This window comes from Megalopta genalis, chromosome 5 (genome assembly GCF_051020955.1).
Source record: "Megalopta genalis isolate 19385.01 chromosome 5, iyMegGena1_principal, whole genome shotgun sequence".
Classification (NCBI taxonomy): domain Eukaryota; kingdom Metazoa; phylum Arthropoda; class Insecta; order Hymenoptera; family Halictidae; genus Megalopta; species Megalopta genalis.
In genome coordinates, this window is record NC_135017.1 from 21,398,171 (window position 1) to 21,416,557 (window position 18,387).

The 18,387-nt window shown below is 39.4% G+C and overlaps 1 protein-coding gene across 1 annotated transcript; it reads left to right on the forward strand.

The window, feature by feature from the left end:
• The first annotated feature begins 4,295 nt into the window (after window positions 1–4,295).
• On the forward strand, window positions 4,296–11,328 carry LOC117219744 (uncharacterized). Its single transcript, XM_033469113.2, has 4 exons — window positions 4,296–4,627; window positions 4,736–4,914; window positions 6,567–6,846; window positions 9,688–11,328. The coding sequence occupies exons 2-4, from the start codon at window positions 4,745–4,747 to the stop codon at window positions 9,931–9,933; spliced, it is 696 nt and encodes a 231-aa protein (XP_033325004.1). The 5' UTR covers window positions 4,296–4,627; window positions 4,736–4,744; the 3' UTR covers window positions 9,934–11,328.
• The last annotated feature ends 7,059 nt before the right edge of the window (window positions 11,329–18,387 follow it).

The following is an 18,387-nucleotide window of genomic DNA, read 5'->3' on the forward strand; positions in this document are numbered from 1 at the left end:
CATGGAAATTTAAACAATACTTGGGTAATTAATGTGGAAGGCTTAATCGCTCAGAAATTTCCTTAGGATGTTTCTCTAACATCGATTTTTCTGAAATATTGATACTTTCAATCTTTTTTTATGTTTGGAAATTAATAGTGTTCCTTTCTTTCGAATTGTTTTAATGAATTGAAAATAGTGTGCAGTATTTTTATATTCCATTAGTGTCTTCACTGTTCTGCATATTTCGCTTAGCAATTTTTCCCATAAATGCATCTAATCTGCAGTTTAATTATGATTAGGTTATGCGATCAGGAAAATAGTAAATAAAATAATTGTGATTTGGAAGATGTTATATGAAATAATTGTAACCTGGAAAATATTATGTAAAATGATTATGATTTGGAAGATGTTATATAAAATAATTATAATCTGGAAAATATTATATAAAGTAATTGTGATTTGGAAAAAATTATATAAAATAATTATAATCTGGAAAATATGTTATATAAAGTAATTGTGATTTGGAAGATATTATATAAAATAATTATAATCTAGAAAATATATAAAATGATTATGATTTGGAAAATATTATATCAAATAATTGAGTTGAAAAATATTATATAAAATAATTATGGTTTGGAGAAAAAGATATTATAAAGAATAATTAGCATTTCGAAAATATATAAAATAATTGCGATTTGGAAAATGTCATATGAAATAATTGTGATTTTAAAGAGAATGTTAACAACGATATTTCAGAACGATCTTATGTATATTTATAAAGTAAATTGCTCGCCTCGTTAACTACGATAAAAACGTTTCTGATACTGAACTTTTTGCAGTCTCTTTTTTTTGCAAAATTTCGATAAGACTGACGCGAACGGAAATATTTCACACGAGCCGGACGAGGTAACAAAAGCACCGAGCGCGATGAATTATCCGATAGTTTTGTTACTCGCGGAACTCATTTAGCGAACACGTAGCCTCTTGTACTCCTCGTTATCTTTGTATTTACTTTTTCCGAGGGAACGACGTCTCTGAATGAGTTATCGCGGCGAAGCCTCGAGCCCACTCAATTATCTTAATGAGCAGAAACGCCAATAGCCTGCCACGTTTTTCGGGGCACGTCTTATTTTTAAACCTTTTCCTGCGTTGACGAATTTGCGGATGCTAGTCGTCCCGTGAACGAAACACTAAATGAAGACCTCTGCCGTGCCGAATTTCTTTTCAAGACATTTTTGCATCCACTAATTCCACTGTGCGGAAACATTTGTTAAATGAATTTAATTACGTGAGAAACGTGTGATTATTTACCTTATCGTTCGCTGTTCGGTTAAATATTCTGCGAGCGCGAATTAACGTCGATGTTGATACATGTAATTCCTTGTAATTGTCAATGTTTAAATAAATTGATACGAGTAATGCTGATCGAACGTTTTATCCGAGTAAAAGCGTTTATTTTTAACAATTAATGTTATACATGTTTATAGGTTAAATTTCTCGTAAAGAAATTTGTATTTATAACGTAAAAAGTTGTTATCCCGTCAAGACGAGATAAAACATCTCAATTAAATTTTTGCAAAAGCTATTAATTACCTTATTAACACCCCTAGTAAAAAATTATATAGAATATTGATATTTATTTATGCTCAATTCACCCTACTTACTACTTTTTCACTAAAATGATTTATGATTGAAAATCTCTGACAAATATATTATTTTAGTTAGTCTAATAACAGTAATTTCTAGAATTACTATAACATTTAATTATTGAATGCTATTCGAGAATTTGTTATCGAGTTTACAAAGCATTTACCATTAATTCTGTTCTCAAAGTTTCCAACAAAACTGCAGATTAAAATTTGGAAATAATCATTCGGTTAGAAGCGTTAATGTTTCGCGAATATTTTTCGCTAAATTGTTTGAATAAAAGGTCTGTAATAAGCGTGCAGAAATTGTCTGCATCTGTGTACTAAAATTTAATGATCGATGATAGAACGTGTTCACGGTGAAGAATTTTAATTTTCACGTGATTACGAACTGATGACAGTAATACCATAGAGCGCATAGGAGAATGCACAGTATCATTGGCGGAAGGTGCATTTGTTCTTTATAGGGGACGTTTATGCTCCTAACGGTACCCGCGCCGTGCAAAAATCGCGTCCGCACAACGTGTCACGTATTCGGCAAATTCGCATCCGACGATCGCCGCCGCAAGCTTTCGATTACGGTCGGGCATGAGAGACATTTTGCTTCGTTCTGCTTGATCAGCCTGGTATTTAACAGCGCGCGTAAAATATTTTCCGGCTAATGGTAAGCCTTAATGTTATTCCACTAATCCTTGGTGCGCGATTCTTTTCCATCGATTCGTTTGGAAACGCACGTGCGGAAATTCTTAATTCATCGGAGAAATCCAAATGTTTGCGCTTGTGCCGCGAGGCTAAGAATAGAAATTGCGTCACGAGCAAAATTTATAGAACGTTGTGCTGGCTGTGTTTACGATTTAAAACTTGGATCATTGTTTGATAGACGATTTAACATTCGATGCGTTTCCGATCCGAAACGATCGATATGTCAACGATTTTAATACACTTTAATATTTGTAATATATTATAAATCTACTGTATTTTAATATTTTTAATAATGCGATCAAGTCAACAATGTTGGAACAAATATCATCCGTGTTAACAAAGAAATTGGAAACGTTGACATAAATGTTCTGAACAAGGGTCTCAAATAAAAGAAGGTCTCCTGAAGTACAATCATTATTACAATCGTTACCTCGACTTAATTAATTTTAACGTCAATCCCATTATTTTCAATAGGATAGTTCCCATAATAAAAAAATGCATAAAAATGCAGCAGCCTATTTATCCCTGTAAATTATTGAATTGCAGATATCAATTGCAAATCTACGAACGTTTTATTCGTCGAATGCTGATTAAGGTGAAGAAGAACCCGTGAAATATAATAAAGGAAACGAATCGCCTAATGAATAATCGACTCGGCGAATTTCCAAACGATCTAGCAATCGCGTTCAACGGAGATTAACGATGCCCGTTTGATAAATCGCCTCCCGAAGCCCTACAAAGGATCAGAATCCCGAGAAGCAACGAATTAGTGGAATCCACGATCAAAAGGAAAAAAGGCGGGAACAGGGAAGAAGAAGACGAAGAAGAAGAAGAAAAAAAAGGAACACGGAAATCTCCGTGGCGTCGATCCGTTAAGATTCCAAAGGGCGAAAAACTATTTCTGGTAGTCATGTGCTCGGACCGCGCGCTGCCAGAAAAGTCCCCAACGCCGCGTTTCCCTTTCCCGCGTCGGTTAACTTAGATTCCACGGCGGGCAACCCATCAAAATGATAAACTCCTCTCCTTCCATGAAAGAAAGCTGGGCGAGGCCGTCGGTGCATTTATTTTCGTACTCTACTTACCCCGCGTCGGCCGTATAATAGATCGAAATTCCAGTCCGGAAGCTGCCGGCCGGAAGATCGACCAGCCGAGGAACCAAACGAGGAGGTGTCGCACGGAACTTTCGAAAACCGATCAAACCCAATTGCGCTGAAAGTTGGCCGGAACGGCGTCGCGTTGCTCAAAAACAACGCTCCGAAGAACTAATTTCGCCAACTCGAAAGTTATGGCTTTTACGCTCGCGGAATCATCTTCTGCCGTTTCTCGTGACGCTGCTTGCGATTATTCGAATTTTCGTGCTTCTTTCAATACGCCTGAGATTTTTCGCGCATGCGCGATATTTGCGAGAACGATTCTTCGTCGACCGAGTCGAAGTCGACAATTCTTAGAGGCACGTGTTACTGCTGTAATGTCACTTCCTGCCTGATCGACGCTTCAGTTAGGTCTCGGTTAGGTTTCGAAGACCTAAAACATAAAGCTATGTTCAAAAGTTCCATTTGTTCAGAAAGCAAAAGTTTTAGAAGAAAGTGCAGCGTCGCTAGGTCCGGGTTAGCTCCTGGTTAGGCCTAGATTAGGTCCAAGTTAGGTCTAGGTTAGGTCCAGGTTAGGTCTAAGTTAGGTCCAGGTTAGGTCTAAGTTAGGTCTCGGTTAGGTCTCAGTTAGGTCCGGGTTAGGTCTCCCGAAATTTTCGAGCCTAAAAAATTCCTTCTCGCAAAGGTTGTCATCGCGAAAAACGAAGCCGTTCGCCAAATTTCATCGCGATCGGACCCGACCAATTTTCGGAAGTTTCTCGAAGGTGTTTTCCTCGTCCCAGCAGGGCGCCACCAATCAGGGACGAGCGCGTCGGTAAGGCAGAACGATCGATCCCGCTGCAACGTTGCCGCCTCTAAGGGGCAAAAGGAGAGCAAGCTGGTGGTGGGGGTTTAGTGGTCACGGTGTATTCGCAAATACTTGGTGACGGTGGTGCGCAACGAGGGTGCGAAAAAAAGCGGTGTCGCGAGAACGTGATTTCGGACGGACCTCCTGGTGAACACGTGGCTCATATGTCCTTGGCAGCTGGCGGATTCGCGGGTCGTTCGATGGCCAGCCGGCGTCGCGGTGCGTTCGGCCGCGGTGCATCGTCTCGCAATTACGCAATAACGGCGAGCCACGATGTGGGACACTGCGTGTGAGGGTTCTTGTGCCTCCGTTCGAACGAGAGCTACCACCTTCGGCGATTGCTCGTGAATGAACTTGTGCGTTCATTACGCTTGGTCCACGGTTCCCTTTCCAGTCGGCTCGGCGGGGCCTCGCGGGGAGCCGCAGGACCTTCGGTCTCACGAGAACGGTCCTTTGTGTTTAAGGTTACCAGCATGAGCGTTTGGCCGCGAAGGAGGTTTCGCATCACACCGCTCCGAGCGTTTGCGGCGTTCGTACTGATGGTAGTGCTGTTCTGGTACAGCCTCAGTCGGCATGAAGAGCCCAAACAGCCGTGCAGCGTGCCCGAGGAGTACACCGAGAAGCTCCACGATCTTGCTTACAGGTCTGTATCTGTATCCACTGGCACGCGAGAATTTTCTTAGCAAGAATCGAGCATCGATGGCACACGTTTCTAGCGAGAATCGGGCATCGAACAGACTGTCGCTGGGAACCGAGTATTAAAGAGACCATCGGTGGGATTCAGGGATTAACAAGATCGTAGTCTTATTAAACGAGCAAGAATCATCTATACAAACCTACTCGAACCTACTTGAATGAGTAAGAATCGAGCGCCAAGGGGAGGGTCTCGACTTCAAAACGAGTACGATTTTCGGCCATTTTTTTACAAAGTAAAACTTCGATGAATCTTCTCGTCATTTTTCATACGTATTCTTCGACATTTCGAGATACATAAATTATTTATTCGTTACGTTCCACCGGCGTTTACTGAGATAATAAATCCTGACCCTCCCCCATGAACCTCCCTCCCGATTTTATTGGACGTTAAAAATTAAATGGTAAAATTTGTAATAATTGTACGGAGCATGGATCAACGAGTCGCACAACTTTCCAATTAGGTGACTCTTCTTCATCTTCAAGGCTATTTCAAGGTCGCGCTTTAGACGCGCACATATTACGCGCGCCTCGTCTGACCTGAATGGCCGTATCTACTTCGGCGGCCGAGGCATTTCCTGCTCTCGGCGTGTATAAATAGTACGAAACCTTTCTCTCGTGGATTGTATTCCGACGACCCCGAGTCGGATGTGTAAATTGAACCGGTTTTATGAACTACGATCCAACGTGTTCGGCGATCAGGATATTCTGTTTTTCAACGGAATTTAATACACAGTTCCCTGACACTCGAATTCGTTTAATTTGTTACATCTTACAACGCCTCGCATTTATTCGATGTATTTCCAGTCGGCGAGTTCAATCTACAGCGGCGAATTCATTTCCTTGTTTTAAATCATTAATTAATTAATTTGGCGCGTAAGTCGCGCGAAATCGTACGAAATGGACGCTATAAAACATTTAATCGATTCGAAAATATCATTGTACGACTGTCTAATTATTAATATGAGTAAGGAAAGGGGTAAATGTCTGTGTAGGTTCTGCATTTTGTAATCAACAAAGACAATTTTTATTTTGCATAAAAATAGTAATGGCTACGCTGTGCGGATTTTATGCATTTATGGCAAAATTGAACGATGGAATTGAAAAACCATGGAAGCATCGGAAGAATTTAAGAAACTTGTTGCAGTATCTTTAATTTGTTGATACTGTTGCAACGAGGATTACATTCTCGTTTGACTCTTGTTCTGCAACAGTTTTTATTTTCCATAAGAGTCCGTAGCGCAGCCATTACACAGTACAAATCGACGAAGCAATATCTCTTCCCCCACCACGACTTCTTGATCGATCATTTAACGAACTGACAATGCTACGCTCAGAATTCGTTTGACTACATTCCAATTATCGTCAATTATCGTCAACTTAATTTCTCCTGACACCATTTCTGTTGATCAAGTCCATCGGCGTCCTCTGCGATCAACATAATTACGCGAATCGATCGTCATCAAAAGTGTTATTTTTAGATAGGAACTACGAATCGCTGGGCTCACGGCCGGGTCATTAAAAATGCAACTTTCCTTTTATGTAAGATTTCTCCCAAGTCGAGTTTCACCGGGCGCGTGTAACTGTAACGGCTGGTTCTAGGGCTCACCTGGTGCTGGCCAAGCTGGAAATCGTGCACTTTCTGTGCCTTGGCGGGCTTTGGGGTCAAGTTCGGATCGGCCGGGCTCTACCATGGGCGAGGAAGGTCGAGCTATGCCTGGTGGACACGCTACGCGACGATGTCCTGATCACGAAAGCGTTCCGCGAAGTTGGACTTAGCGCCACGTACATGCACGCCGCCGGTGTTTACCGTATACAGGAGAACGAGGCTGCCGAGGATGCTCCTAAGGTGGAGGTAGTTGTCTTCGAGGAGGACGCGGTTGTAAGTTCTTTTATTTTACTACCTGCGAAATATCCTCGACTTGTTTGCGTTCGCGAATGATCCGCGCGATTGGTTACCGAGTTGTTCGTTTCGAAGTAAAACTGCTTTTAGTTTGTGGCGGTCTCGAATGAGCGCGTTAGAATCATAGTGAGACAGATTTTCGAAAATGTTGACTCGTGTCTTAAAATGTAATCTTCGCGTGCCAAAATGTGGCACGAAGTTTAGCAAGAGCTAATTTTAATTCTTAATAATTGTAAGAATTACTAATTTTAAGAATTAATAAGTTTCATTCTGAATCATTTTAATACTTAATCATTTCAAAAATTAATGATTTTAATTCATAATCATTTTAATCCTTAATAATTTGAAGAATTAATAAGTTTCATACTCTTAATCATTTTAATTCTCAATCATTTGAAGAATTAATAAGTTTCATGCTTAATCATTTTAATTCTTTATCATTTTAATTGATTAAATGATTTTTTCAATTAATGATTTCAATTGATTAAACAATAATTCTTAATCATTTTGTGAATTAATAAGTTTCGTTCTTAATCACTTTATTTCTTCTGCAACAGGCAAGTGGAGTAAATTATAAAGTTACTATGAATTAATTTAACCATAAATTACTTTAACAATAAATTTGATCAATAAATAGTACACGTGTTAGTAAACAATAACACTTTCTGTTTCTCATAATGAAGAAAATGCGACTTATAGCACTATGACTATAACCCACTAAAATATAATATATATAATAACTTTTGAACTGCTGACTTACAAACTGACACTTGCATTTGGATTAATTAACGTCCTCAGATAGAATGACACTTCTGTAACAGAATTTCAGTCTAACACGATTAAAGGATTAAGGAAGCCCCGATTTAACACGGCGCATCATATTCGCAGAAGAGATTTGATGGATAGAAAGTTTCTGCTTTCGTCTATCAGTGTTTTAAATCTGATAGAACATTTCGAAAATGTTAGCAATATATTTTGTTCTTTACATGACACAAATTAATATATGATCGATTTTATTATAATTATTATTATCGTTTTCATTCGATTTTATTATAATTATTGTTATTTTTCTCATTCGATTCTATTTTATCTACAATAATAGATCTAATGAAAATAATAATTTTATTTATTATATACATATTTTATATATTATTATTTCTATTATCATTTCAATTATATTTTACTATATCAAATTACACAAATGAAACGAACAATGAAATGTTCATTGCTATCAATTAGTATAATCCTATTGTACGTTATTGGAACGTAATGCATTCGGAACATGGTTTTACCGTCGATGCAATAATGATGTAATAGGTGAACATTTTCAGTAAATTTCATCCTAAATCGAAATTTGCCTTTAATTATTAAAATTGTCAAAAAAATCATCGAACCATCATCGAGATCATCGTTCATGCTGAACGGTAAAATAATCATCGACGATAACATTTCCCAGCATCGGAGTGACAAATGCGATGTTTATCCCAAACAAATTTGCAATAAATTTCGCATTAATTGCTGCACTTCGACGTACGACGGTCGACATTAAAAGAACGCCATATTTCTGCGCCAAAGAGAATATTGCTGTTTTACGCAAACAGGATGTACGCCGAGTGCGTCCAGACTGTGCGTTCCTTAAATACGCGCGAGAGCTCGTAGGAGTCGTAACGTCTCGTGACACAGCTTGCTCTATGCAAACGACTTGTCCCTGCGAAATTTTAATGCTTCCTAGACCTATCCCATTCGGTAATTTAACGGCGCTGTGCTATCCGTTACGAGTTATAAATTCGGCATTCCCCCGCGAGTATTTTCGGCAAATTTACGAGGTATGTTTTACATGTGGCACACAACTAGGACAACCGAAAGTTGCTCCCTGGCATTGCTTTTGGTAGTAAACCGGCGAACTTTCCTTTATTAACGTCTCGCGACTTTACTGCTGTTGTAACATTTGCGAAGGGCGCCCTGCGTCGACCATAGGGGGTGCCTTAGGACAAGGGAAACATAAAATTTAAGAGTTCAAAAGTCATTTTTACAATCGCTGAAAACGCCAGCCAATATTTTCTCAGCGGAAATAGTGATATTTGTGTGGTAGAAAGTTTAGTAAGAGCTGATTTTAAGAATTAATAATTTTAGGCATTAATAATGTTCATTCTCAATCATTTTAAGATTTAATAATTTCCATTCTTAATCATTTAAACGATTTAATTCTCAATAATTTTATTTCTTAATCATTTAATCAACTTAATTCTTAATAATTTTAATTCTTAATCATTTAATCATCTTAATTCTTAATAATTTTAATTCTTAATCATTTAATCAATTTTTCTCAATTATTTTAATTCTTAATCACTTAATCAATTTAATTCGTAATGATTTTAATTCTTAATCATTCAATCATTTAATCATTTAATAAATTTAATTCTTGATCATTTTAATTTTTAATCATTTAAATCATTTAATCAATTTCGTTCTTAATCATTTCAATTCTCAATCACTTTAACACTTAATAATTTTCATTCTTAACCATTTTAATCATGATTTAAACGTGGAAAACATTACTACAAAAATCTTTTCGTTCTCGGAACAGCGCAAACTATCTTCAATTCCTAAATAGCGCACGTCGCTGGCGCTGCAAGTGGAATCTGCATGCGAACCGGGTCACATACTGCTGAAACATTTCAAACAACATATTGAAAAGAACATTTGAAAGAGAGCCGTGGTTGAACGTAGCCGCGCGAAAGAAACGTCGGTGAAAGGGGGTTGGCGACCCGGAGGCAAACGTTTCGGCAGATTTCACCAGGGATTGCTTTCGCTTTTCAGACGCAAATGGTGAGGCGAGTGGGCTGGACAAGGAGGGTGCTGCCACCGGACTGCGAGTTCTCGCCGAGCCTGCAATGCTTCCCGCCGCAGCTCGTCATACCTCCCTTACCGGCGAAACAGTTCGGCGGCCGATTAATGCCCGTACCAAGGGAGGGTATCGAGCTGCAGAAATATCATTACCCGTACGACTGGTGGCTCGAGCTGAAGCCGACGGAATGCGCCGAGACGCAAGAAACGAGCGCGTAGTACTTGATCTCGTTGTAGCAAGGATTCGCGGTGGATGATTAATTATGGTCGCTCGGCCGCCGCCGCCGAACGGCGTCGTCTCCTAGAACGGGTCGCGTGCGTCTCTCCGCTGCGAAATCGCGTTCCCAGAAGCTGCTTCCATCGTCGAGGCTCCGCGTTGTTGCGCGCGAGCCGAACGAATTTCTTTCTTTCCTTTTTTTTAAACAACGGATATTTGCACGATACGAAGAACACCCTTCGATAAATTCATTTCGAACCGTTCGACACCGTTCGGATAATAGGGAGCCGCGGGGATGCCCGCGTGAAAGTTCATTGCACCGATCGAGCGACGGATGACGGACGAATCGGTGTTTTGCTTCGGCGAACTAGGAGACGAGAACGTGACAAATCATCATCGGTGAAAGTTCGGATTTCCATTTTTAGAAGCTTTCGAAACGTTTCGGTTCTTCCAGTGATTATAACAGGTTATATAGTCAGTGTTATTACGTGTGTCAATCACGGGTTTTGATAATATAGATGGTCTTTCAGACGAACGTAAGTCGCTTTAATGAAAGTACGATAGGATATACTGTACGAGGTGTCACTGTCTTCGGAGACCGGAGGCCGGTCTTCCGGCGCCATTACTTTCGGCATCGGCGTCGCCAAACGCACGGACGCCATCGCTGATTTCTGAAATAGTTTTCTTGTTTCGTTACTTACGCGGATGAATTTTTAAGCGATAATCTACGATCAAACGAGAACGAATTTACGGCGAACGTGTTCTTCTTTTCACGTTAGAATCGCGTTGTTCGCGTGTTTTGAAATACGCGGCGACCGAGGGAGATCGTTATCTCTCCTACGCTTTCATTTCATGGAAACTAGACGAGCGAATGGTCACACGTGGGTATCTGATGGTCCCCATTTCGAACTATAGAAACCGAAAACAGTCTTCCTTTCGTACGATTCATCGTGATATTACGTTGATCGCGTGTTCACAATTATTAGTAATTAAATGTCAGTCCTGTGCTCCTTTGAGATCGTCGAAGAACTTCAGATTTTTATGTATTTTGTATACGCGTTCGATTCGTCGGGTACCATAGCTTTGACTATTTTGGTTACGGATAATTAAGTTACGGGAATTGCGATGTAGAATAGTCGCGAGCTTCTCGAACACAAATTAATACGATAATATAAAGTCACAAAATATTGTTCAGCGAACGAATATTTTAATATAAGAACGAGTATTTTTTTTAGTGATATTTTAGAATCTTTTCACTGATAAAAAAAATGCGAAATAGTATCGTTGATATAGTAAATCAGATTTTGTTAATGTAATTCAGATCTGTTATCCATTTGAATCCATTAATTCCGAGGAATAAATTTAACGACAGTTTTTGGTTGTTATTGTTGTTAAAATATTCTTTAATTTTTTATCGAAATGTGTAATTGAAAGTTTCCTGGACCAAATATATCACAAACGATCGTTAAGACCAAGAGGCTCCTATTATATTATTATATTAATATTAATATATTATATATTAATTATATTAATATTAATATATTAATATTAATATATTATATATTAATTATATTAATATTAATATATTATATATTAATTATATTAATATATTTTATATTAATTATATTAATATTATATATTATATATTATAATATTAATATATTAATATTATAACACTATATTAAATATATTAACTATATTATAATACAACGATCTTATGTTATTTTCAATTAGCAACATTGTCTCATGTTTTTCGTTATTTATATTTCGTTGCATTAGTGACATAATTATAGTGGCGTACCATCGGCATTGAAAGATCGCACGCTTTAACAGGAAATTCGAAGTAATGGCGCTGGATTGCTTAGTGTTGACTGCTAAGTAACCATGGTAGCGACGCATTGTTATCGCTAATCAAATATACATAACTCGAAGTACTCTTGTCAGTTTAAGTATTAGATCGACGACTAGATCCTTGCGTTTACGACTTTTGATAAACTCGCCCGAACACATGCTTAACGACGATTTTCTTTCGCGATTATTTATTGCGAACGACCGGAATTGCGTAACTAGACAATGTTTTGTATATTCACACATCGTCGCGATAAAAAAAGAGTATAGATAATATATATGTATATTTACGCGATTGGATCCTTAACGTGTGATATAGTTTTAACGAACGTTTCTTTCTCAAGACATTGAATCTCTGCGACGTTTTCTTCCCGAAACGGTAGCCAATTTAGTGTCGTAAGCGTGCCGAAAAAAAGCAGCAGATCCAGATTTCGTTTACGAGAACAACAGTCGGCGTATCGATCGTTTAAACAATTCTGCGACAACCTCTCGGAGACTATCATTAGTTGAACGCTAAAAACCTAGAAGTCTGTAAATGAATCGGATTGTCGGCGATAACTCGCGATGAAAAGCTGTATTATATTTGTGATATGAAATCCGGAGGAAGGATACGTTTGGCAATGAAGAAAACAAAGAGTGAAAGAAAAAGGTGAAGGAACGCATTTTTTCCTATAGAGTACTGTAAGCTAGATACGTGCATTAGAAGAATTGTTCCTCTTAAGAGCCTGACCAGGCGCGTGTTGAATGTCTTCGAATTCTCCACGATAACTGCTTTATATACAAATGAAAGTTTTCAGCGCGTGTTCCATTTATTTGGCGTTTCGATTACCAAAACGTATCTTCGTACCGCTAAATATTATTCTACTTGACGATAACTGGGAATATCATTTCTGTGTAAATATAAAGCGAACTGCAGACAGTTTTTTGGTAGCGTTGACGAATCGCTGTTACTTGTGCGTATTTTCAGAAGATCAGTCCCAAATATGTCTCGTAATCCGGAAACAGGATTCCTGAGACCATTCCACGCAACTTTTTCCTTAGCGAAAATGCGATCCGCGGCTTCGTTTACGAGTTATCAACGAAAAACAGCGGCCAATGAGAGGCGAGCACGGCTGGCGCGAGATCAGCTGACGCGAGACGGCCGAGCCAATCAGCGGAACCGGGCTTCGTGCACTCGTTGGCTCGGCCGCCTCGCGCCAGCCGAGCTCGCCTCTCATTGGTCACTGTTTTTCGTTGATAACTCGTAAACGAAGGCGCGGATCGCATTTTCGCTAAGGAAAAAGTTGCTTCAAATGACGTCGAGAATCCCTCGTTTCCAAATTGCGAAACATTCTTGGGCACCCTGTATGATTGATTAACATTATCGAGGTGTCGTACGCAACAATCAGACTTTTCTAATCAGCGTGCGGATTTTTATGGAAAATAATTTTATAAGTGACTTGCGAGAAACCTAAATTAGATAAATATGTATTTTGTTATTTAGTAATTTCAATTAATAATCCTCTTGGATCTCTATGTTGACATCGCAATTTTCTACATCGTCCGTTTCATTTGAATTGTAATCACGTACAATCCGCGGACCAATAATTTCTGAAAACTCGTTCGAAAGACAGAGAGAGTGTCTGTTTCGTGGCACACAACGGAGAAACTGGTCCCGAATGACGGATTGCGTTTGTCCCGACGAGTGATCGAGACGTAGCGTAATTTAAGACACAGACTGTATCGCGTGCGAATGCAAAGCATGAGTCGCTGAACTTCATTGATCAAGAGTTTCACGTTAGAACCGTACGAATATACGAGACAATGATTTATCACTGTGGTCCGAAGATAAAGATAGAAACGTAAACTGAGTGGTTGCCTTTCCTACAATAACTTCCATCGATTTCGTGGATATTTTTTAAAAGTTTACGACCCCGTAGAGACGTGTAGTCGACCATTAGGGACAGCGTGAGATTAAACGTTAATTTTCGTCGTCGAATTACGCGGCTTTACTTTTCGAACGAGCGACAACGTACGACAACGATCGCAGTCGCTGTACTTTAAAACCGACGCATCGAAAGCTGCGAACCAAACGGCGAGATGATATGCATCCTCTACACAGCTTCGCAATAGCATAATTATTTGTACGTATTTATATCGCTTTTATACAGAACTTTGGAAAAACGGCGTTCGCCCGAACAGTTCCATAAGTTTTCTACCGGTCGCATTTTCCCGGAGTTCCACGTCGCTGGACGGATTTCGAGTCCGAGACTCGCGAATTTGAAAGTAATCGATTCCATCGATCAATCGTATTTTCGTTCGTAGAGGAAGAAATTCCAATACGGTTCTGCAACGAGCGGCAAGCGATTCGGTTGAATCTGGCGAGAAATTAATTCGCATCTTAGAGAAAAAGAAGCATTTTGTCGAACGACTTCATTTTAACTTGATTCTGACTTTATGCTTTTTTGTCCTCGCGTTTCAATTCATTCGATACGCTCTCGGAATTCGAGGAATTCGAGCCGATAAATATGTTTTTATTTGATAACTAAACGGAACGATCTATAAACGATGCGAGTACTGATTAAGAATTTAATACTTCGTTTTTAAGTGGTAAACATCTTTCGATTACTAATTTAACCTGATTAAAGTAGTTCGATGAAAAATTGTTAACCGTATCGTTCTGTCTGTTCTTATCTGTTGAACTGTTCTAAAAGATGTTGTTTCTACTGTTCGAGCGTAGGAGTAGTGTTAATTATAATTTCGAATTTAAGCATTGTTGAGAGAAACGGGCGTCGTGCTTGCTGCTACGATGACGTAGCGAACGAGTGACCGAAACGTTCGGTATCCGAGTTATTCATCCAAATGTTTACTGTTGATCAGCGCCACACAGCTTTTTATCCCCCCCCCCCCCCCACCCCCAATCACGTCGTTTCGAGTCACGTGTACACATCAATCGTTGGTTTTTCGGTATGGATGGCCAGAAGTTTGTACGCGGTGTATTTCTTGATTAGTGGACTGTCTCGATTATATTGTAGTTGTCTTTAAACATTTCATGAATCTAAATAAAATACGTACGAAAACACGCAGACGACGCTGTGGAATTTTTCATCCCTCGAGCTCGATTGAAAGCACGATCCATGTAAACAATAACGAATACAAGGAAGTTCGATTTTGTGGTAATTATGGTATTAGTAGGTATAAGTATGGTATGTAGTAGGTATTATTATGGTATTAGTATGGTATAGTTTAAAAATTCAAAAATTCGGTTTCCTAAAATCAGTACAATTCTATGCTAGATTTTAATAGAAGTGAAGTAAGAATTTCCAACGCTATTTTATTTTATATTTTATATTTTCTATTTTGTATCTCATTTGAAGCTTTAATTACTTGCGAATAAATACTTAATAATTAGATTTGTTGGTGAGCGATTTGAGAAAATTCTCCAAGTTTTGAACGTTGACTGAAATAATATATATAACGCATTTATAACAATAATGAACAAATCAAATACGAAACTGGTAAGAACATTTGAAGAATCTAAAGGCATTGTCGCGTTAATTTCAACTCGTTAGGGCGATTCAGCTGTGAAATAAATATCTTTTCACTTTCTGCATATTGTGTAGCATATGCAAAGAATTTTTATTTTGCATAAAAACCATCCGCAGTCTATTGATTAGACTATTCATTTCTCGTTGTGTCTTCGTCGTACGCAACTTTCACGCACTTTTACGTGCCTGAATGACGGCGCACGGTCGTATCCGACTTCGCTCTGGTCTCACAAAACCATTTCTACGGTTGCCCTCGTTTACAATCCTTTCGGTGGAAAGTACTCTCGTCTCTCGCGCGCTGTCCATGCTCGTGTGTTCAGCGCAATTCGCAAATTAGGACGTTCAGGATAAACTGTCCCATTTCTGGACAAGTGCAACTGCGAACATCTCCTTTAAATTCCATAATAATAAACCGAGAAATATGAAACGAGCCTTTTCTACTATTCCGACAGGCTTAGCGTTAACATTTATTCCTTATAATTAACATCGTCAGTCATCTTCCATCGAATTCGCAGAACTCAGTTGCAAATGTCTTTGTTTGCAATATTAAAAAATTATTTTATAAAAACGTGGGAAGCTTTCTTTACATTTTTAATACTTCTACAAAAAAGTCATCATATTTTCGGAAATATTATATTTCTTTTTCTCGTTTCTCGATTTTCGCTTTCGTTTGAAATTATTGGATTCATTCATTTTACTTCGCAGTCAGGTTTGTTGTTTTGTTCGTTAAATTGAGAACGACGAAAGCAACGAACGATGAATATTGTCGAATTCAAGAATTTCACGTGGCCCACTCGTGGGACATTCATGTCGCTGCATTCGTTATGTGCATTTTCAAGATACCTCATTATTAAACCGCGGGTCATTATGCATGCATACTGTGTAAAAATCTTCAGACGGGGGTATACAAGGTGTCCCCGAAATCATAATATACAACTGCGAACGCTGTGATTCTGCACGAAAAGAATCACATTTCGAAGCTAATCGCATTTGATCCGACTGAAACTGCACCAATTAATAAATGCAGTAAAATCGCTTGTTTCAGTAATCGTTCGAGAGTGACTTCTAGATGATTTTTGGGTGATTTACAGGCGACCAATCAGGATCCGATTCGGAACAAAGAAAAATTGTCTTCGTTGAAAATATTCTCTGCAGCGTCGCGGAACAGAACGGCACGTTGCAATCCCGAGAAACAACAAGAGAGTCGAAATGACTCATTCGTTAAGGATTAAAGGTATAACCTTATTCTTGCAGCACGTTATCACGCATAATCCCGAGCATAAATTCCAACAAGCACACAGGGTACGTGCTCGAAGCAGCGCTCGATGTGTAAATGTGGCGCAGCGGCCGGCGACAACTTCGACGTTGCATCCAAGTATCCTCCTCTGCAAGCGATCCTTCGCCTTCTCCCCGAATCTTAATCTTCATTCTACATCTACACCAACAACCCCTATTAGCAACGTGTACTTCCGTCGTTTCATTGGCCGAGCCCGCGACCCTTTCGCGCCCTTAACTCGGGAAATGGCCACCGACGCGGCTCTAAATCGGCCGGACTGCAACTTACGAGCAACGCTGCACTTTTGTCCGGCGTCGTACGAGTTCCCGAACTTCATTAGCCAGGACTGTGTCGTCTCGGCCACTCGGATGTTTTCGGATTTGGAGGCAACCGAAACGCGCATCTTTCGTACCCGATCCCATCAAACTTTTTGGCACCGGCGTTGTCCCAGTTTCCGTTGATCCTTTTATTATCCGTATATAGTTTTCTCGGTATTAAAGTCGGTCTTCGTAAAATCGCTGGGTCGGGACCAGTCCCGGAAATGGAAACACTTCGCCGCATCCGGCATAGACTTATCTTCTCTCATTTGCTATGATCGTGCCGCGACCTTGACGCAACGCCTTGCTTCGGACCCGCATCAGCCCGATTGCGAGCGTCGAGGGTTCTGATCGCTCGGCAAGATTGCGGTTCGCTTCTCTGCTGGAAGATCATTGTTATCGAAATACGAATGGAGGTTAACTGGTCTGATTGCTGGTCGAGTTTGACGGAGTTTGCAAGGTGGAGCTGATTCAAGTCTCTATCGTTTTTTGGCTTAATTCGGTTGAGTAATATAGGATTCGATTTTGCGAAATAATCGTAGCTGTTTTTCTGCGAAAAAATCACTATTATTGTAACGTAAATAATAATTGACCATTGCGTTAACGGGTTGAGTTTGAAAGAGTTTGCAAGATGGATCTGATTTAAGTCTCTATCGTTTTTTGGCTTAATTCGGTTGAGTAATATAGGATTCGATTTTGCGAAATAATCGCAGCTGTTTTTCTGCGAAAAAAATCACTATTATTGTAACGTACATAATAATTGACTATTACGCTTACTGGTCGAGTTTGACAGAGTTTGCAAGGTGGATCAGATTTCATTTTGTTCTCTATTTCGAATGATTAAATAATATAGCATGCAATTATTTAAAAGGATTACATTTAATTCTTCCGCAGGCAATTCATTACTATCGAAACGCAAATAAAGATCAATCAGTTCGATCACCGATCTAGTTTGACGACGTTTGTCACGTGGATTTAATTGATTTCTCTCTTGCATTTTTGTTCAACAGCATTAATTAACACAAAATTTACTTGAAAGAAATTTAATTTGAAAAGATTGCGGTATTTTTTCCTGGAGAAAGATCGCTATTATCAAAGCACAAATTAGGATCGATCAGTTCGGTCACCGATTGCGTTTGACGAGGATATGTCGCACAGATCCGATCGATTTCTCCTGTGCACTTTTGCTCGACTAGATTCACCAATGCAGAATATAATTGTTAGAAAGAACCGCAGCTATGTTTTTCCGCGGGCAACGCGTCAATACCGAAATCGAAACGAACCGTTCTCGGTTGCCGATCGAGCCTGACGAAGTTCGTCACGTGGATCTGGTTTAATACTCTTCCGCATCTCTGCTTAACCGGGTTAAATAATGCAGCAGCGTCGCGTTCGTTTCATTCCCGCTGACCCTCGACCCACCGGTCAACAATTTCAATTAAATCGCGCTCCGGCATTTATGTCCCCATCTAGTTGTCCCACAATGTTTCG